Source organism: Opisthocomus hoazin, chromosome 13 (genome assembly GCF_030867145.1).
Source record: "Opisthocomus hoazin isolate bOpiHoa1 chromosome 13, bOpiHoa1.hap1, whole genome shotgun sequence".
Taxonomy (NCBI): domain Eukaryota; kingdom Metazoa; phylum Chordata; class Aves; order Opisthocomiformes; family Opisthocomidae; genus Opisthocomus; species Opisthocomus hoazin.
In genome coordinates, this window is record NC_134426.1 from 18,014,293 (window position 1) to 18,025,527 (window position 11,235).

Sequence of the window (11,235 nt, forward strand, 5' to 3'; positions counted from 1 at the left end):
CGTCCCCTCACAGCACCGGCACCGGCCCTGGCTCTCCCACCCCGTGCCAGGGCCACAGCGGCTCAACTGACGCCATGGACGGTGACCGCGCTGTCCCACGGCTTCGCGGCGCGTCCGGCCTCGCCGTGGTGGCATCCGCAGGCACGGAGCTGCGGGACGCGCTCGGCTCCATCCCCGCAGCGTGTCCTCGGTGCCGCCGAGCAGCGCGGGGCTCTGCAGGACAGGACTGCATTGCAGCGAAGGGCTGTCCTTCGCGGGTCGGTGCCGCGGCTCTCCGGCTGCGGGATCGGCAGAGCTGCTCCGGCCCAGGGGCTCTGTTCCAGCAGCTCTGAGCGGGGGTCTCGGCTGCGCACCCCGCACTGATGGGCAAGACGGCGGTTTTTTTGGAGGGGCAAAGCCGCAAAAGCCTGCGAGGGGGAGTCCTCATCTGCACCCTCAGCGCAGGGACGCCCGGGCAGCGCAGAAATCCTGGGAACACCGAGCAGAAGGAGGAACTGTCTGTGCCCTGAGCCGGGGGTACGCGGCTGTGCACCCACCGCTCCCCGTAGTCGTCCCTCGTATGCTGGGGTTATTTTTCCATCAAGCGTACATGTCACCGGGGGAAGCTATTTTTGATAAAACAAACAAAGCTTTCCAGCTTTTCTAAAAATAGCCATTGCCCTTTTTTTTTTTTCCCCCTCCCTTCCCAGCTCAGGCTGCCTTAGAGACAGAAATCCGCCTCGAGCCACCCAGTTATTAATACCAGTAAACAAACCCTTATCTCCGGTGCCTTGTTCTAACGGGAACATGTGGAGGCGGGAGCCAGCCGGCAGCTGGGAGCCCGAGTCCCCGAGTCCCTGTATCCCCGCGGCGGGGTCCCACGCTGACCCTTGGACCCACCCGAGGCGGCTGCTCCGCGTTTGGTTCGGGGTTACCCCTCGTGCCGCTGCCGCCTTCACTGGCGTGAGCAGCTAAGGGGTGCAGAGGGAGCTGTGGCTGCCCTTCGGGGTGCTGAGGGTGCTGCCTTCGCCTCCTGCCCCCCAGCATCCCCATCCCCATGGCACAGCGACTGGGGGGCTCACAGCACAAAGGGGGCAGCTCCTTCCCCAGAGCGGCACACGGCAGAGGCTACAAATTCAGGTTTCAGGGGAGGCGAGGGTTCACAGAGGCTTTCTGCAGAGGGAGAGACCCAGCCAGGCCCCGGGCAATGGAGGGACGGAGCACGTCTCAGCAAGGAGTAAAAAGAGAAATACCTTTTATTACAGATAAAAGCTTCATGTTTCTAGAGAGCAGAAGGCAGCCCCAGTACGGGACAGGCACACGGGCAGGTACAAAGCGCTTGGTGCCAGGAACGCGCAGCTCTTGCAGAGTCCTCTTCATCCTCCTCCTCCTCCTCTTCCTCCTCCTCCTCCTCCTCCTCCTCCCCTGGCTCCCAGGAGCGAGCCGGAGGTCAATAGCAGTGCGCAATGGTCTCCATGTTGAGGAAGCGGACGTGCATCTTGGTTTCGATGTCGATCCCCTGCCACATCTGCAAAGGGAAGGGGGTGAGCGGGGCCGGGCTGGGGGCTCGGGTCGGTGCCCACACCGAACGCCCAGGTCCCTGCAACCGCCTGGCACCCTCCTCCCGGGGAGGAGATGCCACCAACCTTGAGGAAGTCTTCGAAGGTGATGCCCTCGTACACCTGGTCCGGCCCCTGGGCGCAGCGAGAGAGAAAACATTACGGCCACCCCACGCCAACAGGGCAGGGGTTTGGGGGCACCAGGGGTGTCCCCTGGGGCCGTGGGACATCTCCCATGGGCGCACAGCGCTGGCCCTGCACAATGTCCCTTGGCCAGCCCAACACTGGTTCCCAGAACCCCTGCGGCTGCAGGGAGCTGCCTTTTTTAGAAGTACCCAAGCCCCCAGCACTGTGGACGGTGCTTTGTGGGGTGCGGTTTGCTCATCCCCTGCGGGCTCTTAGAACGGAAAAAAAGATTAAAAAAAGCCTGAAAGCTGCTGTCTGTGACAAAACCTTCTCCAGCCAAAGCAGCCTGGGGACAGGGGCGATGCCCCAGGCGGGATGGCCACCTCCCAGCCCCACTTCCGATACCATCACAGTGCCGTGGCTGACCAAGGAACGGGCTCCCACCATTTGTCCGACACAGATGCTGGCCGCCTCCATCATGGCCCCATCGGCAATGGACCGCACCGACTCCTTCTCCAGGTGGGGGTTCCCCGACAGCAGCTCCTCCACCACCTACGAGGCAGCGGGTCGAAGCGGGGGCCGGGGATCCGGTGGTGACAGGGCGGGAGGGACCGTGCCTTACATTTCTGTACTCCTGCAGCGTGATCTTCCCATCGTGGTCCGAGTCGTACATGTGGAAGAGGACTGGGAGGGAGGAGAGGAGGGCGGCAGGGTCGGGGGGGCCCCCGTTCCACCGCCCCCCCGCCGGCCCCCAGCTTCGGGCAAGCCTCACATTTGAGTTTCTCTTTCCGGAAGCGATCGAGCTGCTCCTCGTCCATGTTCATCTCGATGGGTCGGAAGTAGGACATGATGGTCAGGAAGTCTTCGAAGTTTATCTCGTCCGCCAGCCCATCCGACGCCTGCCGCAGGTTCCTGCTGAGAGCGGAGCTGCTGGTGACGGGCAGCCAGGACCCCCCGGCCACCTGCTCCAGCCTGCCACGTCCCTCGGCAAAGCTTTACGACTGGTTTTTTCCCCCCCAGACTTTGCTTAAATGTCTTTAATTTTCACCCTGGCTCCATCCCAGCCTTTAGGAAGCAGCTTTTTGCCCAGCCACGTCCCGCTTCTAGAGGACAAACCCATTACCCCGACCCTCCCCGCCGTGCCGGGAGTGGGGGGGGGGGGGGGGGGGGGGGGGGGGGGGGGGGTGGTGGTCTTACCGCTTGTCGAAAAAGGCATGGACGATTTTCCCCCGAATTGGGTTGAACTCGAGATCGGGGATGCTGTCAAAGTTCTCCTTGCTGCAAAGCAAACAGAGATGGCCCGAAGCGTGAGCAAGCTGCGGAGGAGGGGGATGCTGCGGGCGATGCTGCAAGCATATTAAAAAAAAAAATATTTTTTGCAGGAAAGCCCCTATTTGCCTCAATTCAGACCCAAAGCAAGCTGCTCTGCCCCATCAGCCCGCGCGTGGTGCAGCTACGGGGGATTTTTGTCCCCAGTAACACGGGGGTTTGGGACGCTCTGGGACACTGCGGCTCAGGGCCGGTGCTGGGGCCTTTGCAGGGCTCAACCTGCAAATGTCTGCAGGGTTTCCAGGGTTTTCCCAGGAATAAGGTCCCGAACGGGGCTTGACAAGGCGAGGGAAGGAGCTTCTGCCACCCACCCTCCCTCTCCTCGGCTTCCTCTGCCACGCCGTGCTGCACGGCCCCCAGGATGAGCCCCTGCCGCTCGGCCGCCATCGGCTTTTCATAAAGCGAATGAGCCAAGAAATCATCTCCCGGGGATGGTGAAGCTGGGCCGAGGTGCAGGAGCTCCCCTGAGGCAGCGGAGCCATGGCTCTGCTGCACGAACTGCTGCAAAATCACGGAGGAGGGGGAAAAGGACGAACCCCGCAGTAATGGCTGCGTAGAGATCTCCCACTTCCCTCCCCAAAACTGGTTTCAAAGCCAGGGTCAAACAGGCTGCTTGGCAGGAGCAACCCTGCTCTCCGGCCGCTGCTTCGCCACTGATTGCTCCTCTAATTTGCAATGCCACGCTGCAGAGAGCCAGCTCAGCACGGCCGGGGGTGACCGGGAAGGACACGCTTGGGAGCCAGCCGTCTCGACCAGGCACCCATCGCCCGCCCGGAGAGGCTCTGGCCAGCTCCAGCAGTGGGAATTACAGAATCACGAAGGTTGGAAAAGAACTCTAAGACCACAGAATATTCGGGGCTGGAAGGGACCTCTGTGGGTCACCCAGAGCAGGCTGCACAGCACCGCATCCAGGCGGGGCTGGAATATCTCCAGAGAAGGAGACTCCACAGCCTCCCTGGGCAGCCTGGGCCAGGGCTCCGTCACCCTCAGAGGGAAGAAGTTCTTCCTCATCTTCAGCTGGAGCTTCCTCTGCTTCAGTTTGTGCCCGTTGCCCCTTGTCCTGTCGCTGGGCACCACTGGAAAGAGTCTGGCCCCATCCTCCTGACCCCCACCCTGCAGATATTTAGAGGCATTTCTAAGGTCCCCTCTCAGCCTTCTCTTCTCCAGGCTGAACAAGCCCACCTCCCTCAGCTTCTCCTTGTAGGAGAGATGCTCCAGTCCCCTCCTCATCCTCGCAGCCCTCTGCTGGACTCTCTCCAGTAGCTCCTCATCTTTCTTGAAGTGGGGAGCCCAGCACTGGACACAGCACTGCAGACGGGGCCTTACTAGGGCAGATCATCAAGGCCAACCCAACACCACCCTGCCTGCTAAAAGGAATGGCAGCTCCGTACCGGATCGTCAGCTGGTCCCGGCTCAGTTGCTTGAATCGCCGGTGCAGGTGCTCGATCTGTTCAGAGCTGACTGTCAGGGGAAAACAGAGAGGTGACAGCGGGGGGTGAGCTCCCCAGGCATGGGGACACCCCCCCCACCAAGCTCCCGTCCTGCCTGGGGGACACGAGGGGACTGGTGGGCACCAAATCCTACCACGAAGCTCCTTCCCTAGGGACACCACCAAAGCCCACCTTGTCCCAGCAACACCGAGAGGCTCCCTGTTCTCACACCCTCTGCCCCGGGCAGTGGGGCCAGGCCCGGGCACTTCCTGGCACAGTTGTCACCGTCCCCCTTCTCTTTGGTGGCTCCACGCAGCCCTGCAAGGTCCATCTCACTGCAGGGTGGCACCAAGGGCTGGTTTATCCGCAGACCTGGTCTGCGGAAACTCCCCTGGCCCAGGCTGCGAGGCAGCACGGCACAGCACGGCACGGCACAGCAGGATCCCCACCCCGCCCCCGTTTAGGACCCTTCAAACAGGCTTGATCATTTCATTTGGGGTTTGTGGGTGCCGTGGGCAGAAGCCATGCCTGGGGAGCACGTTGCAACCTGCCCTGGGCCGTCTCTACCTGCAGCTGGGAGCTCATCTGCTCGCAGCCACAGCCACGCCGGGTGGCAGAAAATAACACTAAAAAAAAAATATATAGGAAACCCCAAAGCTGACAGCAGCCACCTGCGTCCTGCCAGGGGCAAGCAAAGGTTAACCACAGCGGAGTCGCATCGGCACCCCAAAAGCAAAGCCCAGTTTTGAGCTGGCTGCTGCTGGGAGGGAGCCGGAGCACCAGGGTGGGAGCTGCCTCCTCCAGGGATGCTCCAGCCCCAAGGATACTCCAGCCCCAGGGATGCTCCAGCTCCAAGGATGCTCCAGCCCCAGGGATGCTGCAGCCCCAGGGATGCTCCAGCCCCAAGGATGCTCCAGCCCCAGGGATGCTCCAGCCCCAGGGATGCTCCAGCCCCAGGGATGCTCCCGCTCCCACTAGAGCACCAGCCTGGGGCAGAGGCTCGAACTGGAGCGCCCGGCAGCGTTGCCTTGAGCCCCTCAAGCATGCAGGGTATGGTGTGAAGCCTCAGCAGCATCTTCTCACCTCCGTCATCTCATGACATGGGGTATTTTATTTGTTTTTTTCCCCAGCTACTCTCTACAGGCTGTACCCAAGCTCTCCAAACCCCCGAAGACACGCAGAGCCTGACTCTCTCATGCAAACGGTGGCAGAAGCCATTCTCAGGAGCCAGCGAAGCTGGTCGCCAGCCTTTCCCGGCGGCACGGAGAAAGATGAGAGCACACTGGAATCTCATGGAGGGGTTGGAAATGGTGAACTGCTGCGGCTGGGAGACAGCAGGTCAGCGCCGGGCTCCGTGCCCGCTCCCTCTCTCGCTTTTATGATGTTTAAATAAAGTCCTTTGCTGCTTCGCAGCCTTGAAATAGAACCAGCATCGATCAGCAGGGCTGAGCATCTGCAGACTCTGTTAATGGACTGGAAAACGCAGCCGTGCTCGCTGCCGGGGCTCCGTGCCGGCCCCGGGTCACTGGCCGTGCCGGCAGCCACCAGCCCCCGCGCAGGAGGAGGCCATTCGAGCCCCCCGGTCTGGCTTTGGTGGGGGTCCCCCCCACCCCGAACCCGCTGGCTCCTCGGGTGCCCAGGCATCGCCGATTCACCCGTCTGATGCTTCTCCCCCGTCTCTCTCCCCGGCGGGCGCCCTGCTGCTGCTCGCACACTCAACGCGTGGAAACTTTCTCTGAACTTCGCTTCCCAGTTCTGGCCGCAGAGACCTTTCCCTTTCGCCCTCGACGGCATCGCCATCGCCACGGGAGCAGCTGGGCCACCGAGCCTGCAGCACCCGGGACTTGGCTGCACATAAAAAAATCTTGGATCTCGCAGAAAAATGTCCCGTAACAAAAAAAAAAACACCACCCTGGGGGTCACCAGCTGGATGCTGATGAGGCTCCAGCCCCGCTCCCCGTCCAGCCTCCTGCCGGAAGGCAAAACAGAGGGCTCTTCCTCCCTCATGCCCCAAACCCCCCTCTTCCTCGGCGGGCGCCGAGCTGCTTTCCAGCAACAGAGCGGCACCTGCGCAAGGGGCAAAGGCTTTCCTGCGAGAAGGATGGGCTCAAGGGCAGCGGGGGCTGCGCGTCTCGCCAGGGAACAGCCTCAGCGGTGGCCCGCGGCCAAGCATGGCGACCTACGCTATGGGGGGAAAAATAAACAGGATTTAAGCGGAGGGCTTTGCGGCTTCCCAGGCTGCTTGAGCAAAGGGCGTCCCCCGGGGAAGGGGTGCATGGAGGGGCTCGGCCCCACGCTGCCCGCCCTGAGCCATGTTTCACCTCGCATGCCGGAAAGATCCCGTCGTCCCAGCAAGAGTGGCTTCGTGACACGGCAGCAGGGACGGGACCCGGCCCCGAGCAGAGCTGTGGGTGCCCCTGTGGGGTTCGGGGTCTGGCGAGGGCAAAGGGCCTGTGGCGGGGACCCGCAGGGAGCTCTGCCCCGTCCCCGCTCCTCGCGAGGGACCGAGGGTGACGGCGATGCCCCGCACAAGGCCGTAGGTCGTTGCGCACCCACCCACCCCGTTCTCTGGTTTCCAGGAGACTTTTTGGGGTGCTGCCCTTGTAAACTCATCCCTGGGACCGGTTCTCTGGGGCGTGAGGCCAGTGTTTCCCGTGGGCAGGACCCCCAGGCCGAGGGGTCCCCAAAAACCTCCTCCCACCCCCAGCTGCCACACTGACCCCCCCTCGGGAGGGCTGGGTTCACCCCGGGGTGCTGCGGGGCTCAGCTGTTGCTTGGAGAAAGAGGAGGAGGGAGAGGGGAGGAAGGGCGATGATGTGACCGTAGGGTCAGTGGCAGGGGTGGGGGGAGGTGCGGGACACCCCCCCCAACCCCGGCTCTCCTGAGTGTATCCTCATCAGAGCTGCCGGTACAGGGGGAGCTGGAGGAACCAGGCAGGAGCACCCTGACATCTGCGTCCGCGTCCCGGGTCACCCCGGGCAACGGCATTTCCTAGGAGGGACACGACCCCCCCATCCCACGCAGCGACCCCTGCCCAGAGCCCCAGGCCGCGGCCCCGTGGGTGACACGGCTGCAGCCCCCCGCCCCCGGTGACAAGCCCGCACCCCTCCATCACCCTTCCATCCCAGGTGACATCCCAGCACTCCCTCATCACCCCTCCGTCCTGGGTGACATGCAGGCACCACCCCGGCGGACATCCCCCTCCCGGTGACATGCCTGTATCCTCCATCACCCCCCCATGCCGGGTGACCTGCCAGCAACCTCCATCACCCCTCCATGCCGGGTGACATGACAGCACCCCCCCGAAGCACACCTCCCCTCCATTCCGGGTGACATGCCCGCACCCCCACCCCCGTCACCCTTCCATCCCGGGTGGCATGCCAGCACCCCTCCCCATCACCCCTTCGTCCCAGGTGACATGCCCTCACCCCCCCCGGGGGACACCCCCCCCCGGATGACATGCTAGCAACCCCCCCGTCACCCCTCCATTCTGGGTGACATGTCTGCACCCTGCTGGGGACACCAAACCCCACCCGGTGATATGCCCGCACCCCTCCATCACCCCTCCGTCCCGGGTAACATGTCCGCACCCCCCCCATCACCCCCGCACCCCGGGTGACCTGCCCGCCCCCCCCGGTCCCCCCCCCCCCCCACCCCGGTGACGGTACTCACAGCCGGTCCTCTCGGCCAGCCTCCGCACCTCGGCGGGTGCGGAGTGCGCGGAGCCCATCGCGGGGCCGGGCCGGGCCTCTGCGGAGGGCGGGCGCGGGGGGGCGGGGGGAGGGAGGGAGGCGGCTCCCCCGGGTCCCTGAGCTCCCCGCCGCCGCGCCGTCCTTGGGTTCCAGAGTGAACAGCCCCGCCGGGAGCGGCACCCGTGCCGTCCTTAGGTTCCAGAGTGAACAGCCCCGGCAGGAGCGGCCCCCGCGCCCCCCAGCCAGCGACGAGGGGGGTCCCCACCGGGGCAGGGACCCCAGCTCCCACCCAAGCTCTTCAGCTCCCCCCGGCCCCAGCTCTGCCCAGCGAGCTGAGAGGACAAAGAGAGGGCGTGGGAGTGATGCAGGACCCCCCCGGGGGGGTGGCTGGGACCCCAGGGACAGAGGTGGGTGCTCCGGCCAGCACCTCGCTCGCTGCCACGGGCGCAGCGCAACAGCGAGGCACTCCCGAGGGACACAACGGCAGTTCTGACAGAAGCAGGCAGCAGCTCGGGGTGGTTTATTTTATTTTAAAGCCAGATATAAACAGGAAAGGAACCCGAATTTCCAGCCCCCAGCTCCCATCCAACACCCGTTTTCCAGCTCAGGTGTCCGGTGGCCCAGCCCAGGCGACAGGAGGGGGGTAAGGGAGCGGGGTGCCATGGGCACTGCTCCGTCCCGTGCACCCATGGGAGGGAAGAGCCACCAGCCATGGCCCCGGCAGCCGCAACATCCCTTGGAGATGCTCTGAACTGGTTCCGGACCAGTTCCAAGATGCCAAGCGCCCTGGTGGGAAGGCGAAGGGGACCTGGCAGGACCAGAAGGGCCCGAAATCATCCTCACCTCCCCTCGCCCTCCTGCTCTCAGCAGCAGAGCCGCAGAAGGGGCAACGGGCACAAACTGAAGCAGAGGAAGTTCCAGCTGAACCTGAGGAAGAACTTCTTCCCTCTGAGGGTGACGGAGCACTGGAACAGGCTGCCCAGGGAGGCTGTGGAGTCTCCTTCTCTGGAGATATTCCAGCCCCACCTGGACGCGGTGCTGTGCAGCCTGCTGTGGGTGACCCTGCTTGGGCAGGGGGTTGGGCTGGGTGACCCACAGAGGTCCCTGACAACCCCCAACATGCTAGGATTCTGTGAAGGTGCAGCTCTCCTGCACCCCGGGTGTCAGGATGGGTCTTGGGGGCTTGGAAGAGCTTCCTGAGAAGCCGCTGCTCCACCAGCTGCCCCTCAGAACACACCTTGCTGGCGCAGGACCCCAAGCCGCTCTTCAGCCTCTCTCACAGCACCAAGGTCCCGCGGAGGGAGGACAAACCTCCCCAAGGAGGCTGGTGGCTGCCCACTGCCCTCGCTCCCTGCTAGGGCCAGTCTGCGTGACCCACCCGAGCCCCCAGACCCAGGGACCCCGCTCCGAACCAGCCCGTGACGGCTGCTCAGCCTGCCTCCTGCCCCCTCCCACCCTCCTCTTCACCCCCCTGCCGTACTTTTCTCCTTCACCCTCCAGAAAGCCGTTTTCAGAAGACAGCAGCCTGGCTGTGCCACGGACAGCTGGCGGCACAGAACGAGAGGGGAGATGACCTCAGCTGCAGGAAACCCACCCCTCCCACCCCCCCAGAGCACCCTGCGCTGCGCCAGAGCAAGCGGGAAGGCCACTCTGCGTGGTGGGGCGGCGGGCGGGTGAGGCCAGCTCAGAGCAGGGCTGGCAATTCCACCTTCTCCATCCCTTTTCCCAAGAAAACTCCCCCCAGACCCAACACGATGCATGTAGGTGTGCATCGCCCTTGCCACATCCAGGCGGACCCAAACGTTACTCATGGACACAGGGAACGCTTGGGATCCTCTGCTGTCTTCCTGGGGACAGGGGGACTGCACCGAGCTGCCAGAGGGGACGGAGCCGCTTGACGCGCAGACGAACACCTCACATGGCCTCCACCAAGCGAGAGAGACGCTTCCCGGCCACACTGTACCTCGGATTCTCAGCCTGTGGGCACCGACGCGCATTTCCTGAGGTGCAGAGAGGGATCCTGGTGGGTTTTTTCGGTTCTCCCTGGCCACCCGGGACGCGTGGGCCGAGTCTCCCGCAGCTGCAGGGACTCATGTGGGAATTCCTCCTGGCAAAGACTCAACCCGTGTCACGCGACACAGCAGCACGAGGCGACGGGCACGCCTTGCCTAACGGGATAAAACGGGGAGCCTCTACGCACCACGTCCTTTGGTTTTGTCCAAGGTCCCCAAACCAGACTCGGACCCTGTGCCGATGTTGCGCGGTTCCTACTGAAACGTCTCCATCCTCTTCCAAACTCAGCAGGTATGAGGCCGTGCCGGCGCTCCTGGATGACACCAACGGCCACAGAACGTCTGCCGAAGGGCTGAGGGGTTTCAGCGACAGGGCTGGCTGCGTTGCCTTGCGCACGCAAGTGACGTGCGGCAGGCCTGTCCCCCGCTGTGTGGTGACGCTCCCCTCCTGCACCACGCGAAAACGGAAACAGTTACGAGTCTGCGGGCCGGGGACACGTGGGTGAACCGTGCGAGGAGCGGCTCCCATGCTTCCTCCTTGTCCAGACTCTTCTCAGAGCTCAAACTTAGGGTGGCCCCGGAAAGATGGGTGGAACAGCTACGCAGCGTCCCGCACCAGTGCTCAGAGAAACTCCGGGCAGCTTTCTGCGGACTCCTGCGGCTTTTTGACGGCACAATTCTACCTGGCCTTCAGGCAGCACCTCCGGCCGAGGACTCCTGTGGGCTCGGTGCCTGGCAAGTCTCTGGGTGCGCTTGCGAGGGGGAAGGCGTCAGACTCGCCCGTTCGGCAGAGCGGAAAAGCCCCAGGAAACGCACTGGTACCTACGCTGTCGCAGAGCTGGCCTCGTGAAAGGGGAGGCTGCGAACGGGGAGCCCAAGCCCTGCTCCTGCACGCCTGTTCTCGGCTCCCAGCATCAACCTTACGACTCAGCAGGCCCATTCCCAACCTTGCATCCCGCCAGGAATCTTTTGGGATCTGCTTTCAACCCTCAACAAGGGCTGGAGGATTGGGGTCTACTCCAACCTTCCAAAACAAGAGATGGATTTGAAGAGTTTGCCTAATGATTCCCTGCTCTGCTTATTGGGCACAAACTGAAGCACAGAAGTT

At 63.6% G+C, this 11,235-nt stretch overlaps 1 protein-coding gene across 2 annotated transcripts; it reads right to left on the bottom strand.

Annotated features, from left to right (window-relative positions):
• Positions 1-1,336: 1,336 nt before the first annotated feature.
• On the bottom strand, positions 1,337-8,188 carry TESC (tescalcin). 2 transcript variants are annotated; one of them, XM_075434633.1, is made up of 8 exons: positions 8,096-8,188; positions 4,385-4,454; positions 2,862-2,942; positions 2,437-2,579; positions 2,287-2,348; positions 2,109-2,216; positions 1,626-1,673; positions 1,337-1,507 (listed from the first exon to the last, which is right to left on the bottom strand). In XM_075434633.1, the coding sequence occupies exons 1-8, from the start codon at positions 8,151-8,153 to the stop codon at positions 1,430-1,432; spliced, it is 648 nt and encodes a 215-aa protein (XP_075290748.1). In that variant the 5' UTR covers positions 8,154-8,188; the 3' UTR covers positions 1,337-1,429. The 2 variants fall into 2 exon arrangements, with proteins under 2 accessions (XP_075290748.1, XP_075290749.1); XM_075434634.1 differs by having other exon boundaries at positions 1,340-1,507; positions 2,437-2,576.
• Between the last annotated feature and the right edge of the window lie 3,047 nt (positions 8,189-11,235).

Coding starts and splice junctions, on each gene's coding strand:
- TESC (XM_075434633.1), bottom strand. CDS start 8,153: ATGGGCTCCGCGCACTCCGCACCCGCCGAGGTGCGGAGGCTGGCCGAG. Junction 2,580..2,861: donor CATGCCTTTTTCGACAAGCG/GTAAGACCACCA, acceptor CTCCGCTCTCAG/CAGGAACCTGCGGCAGGCGT. Junction 2,349..2,436: donor CCGGAAAGAGAAACTCAAAT/GTGAGGCTTGCC, acceptor CCTCCCTCCCAG/TCCTCTTCCACATGTACGAC.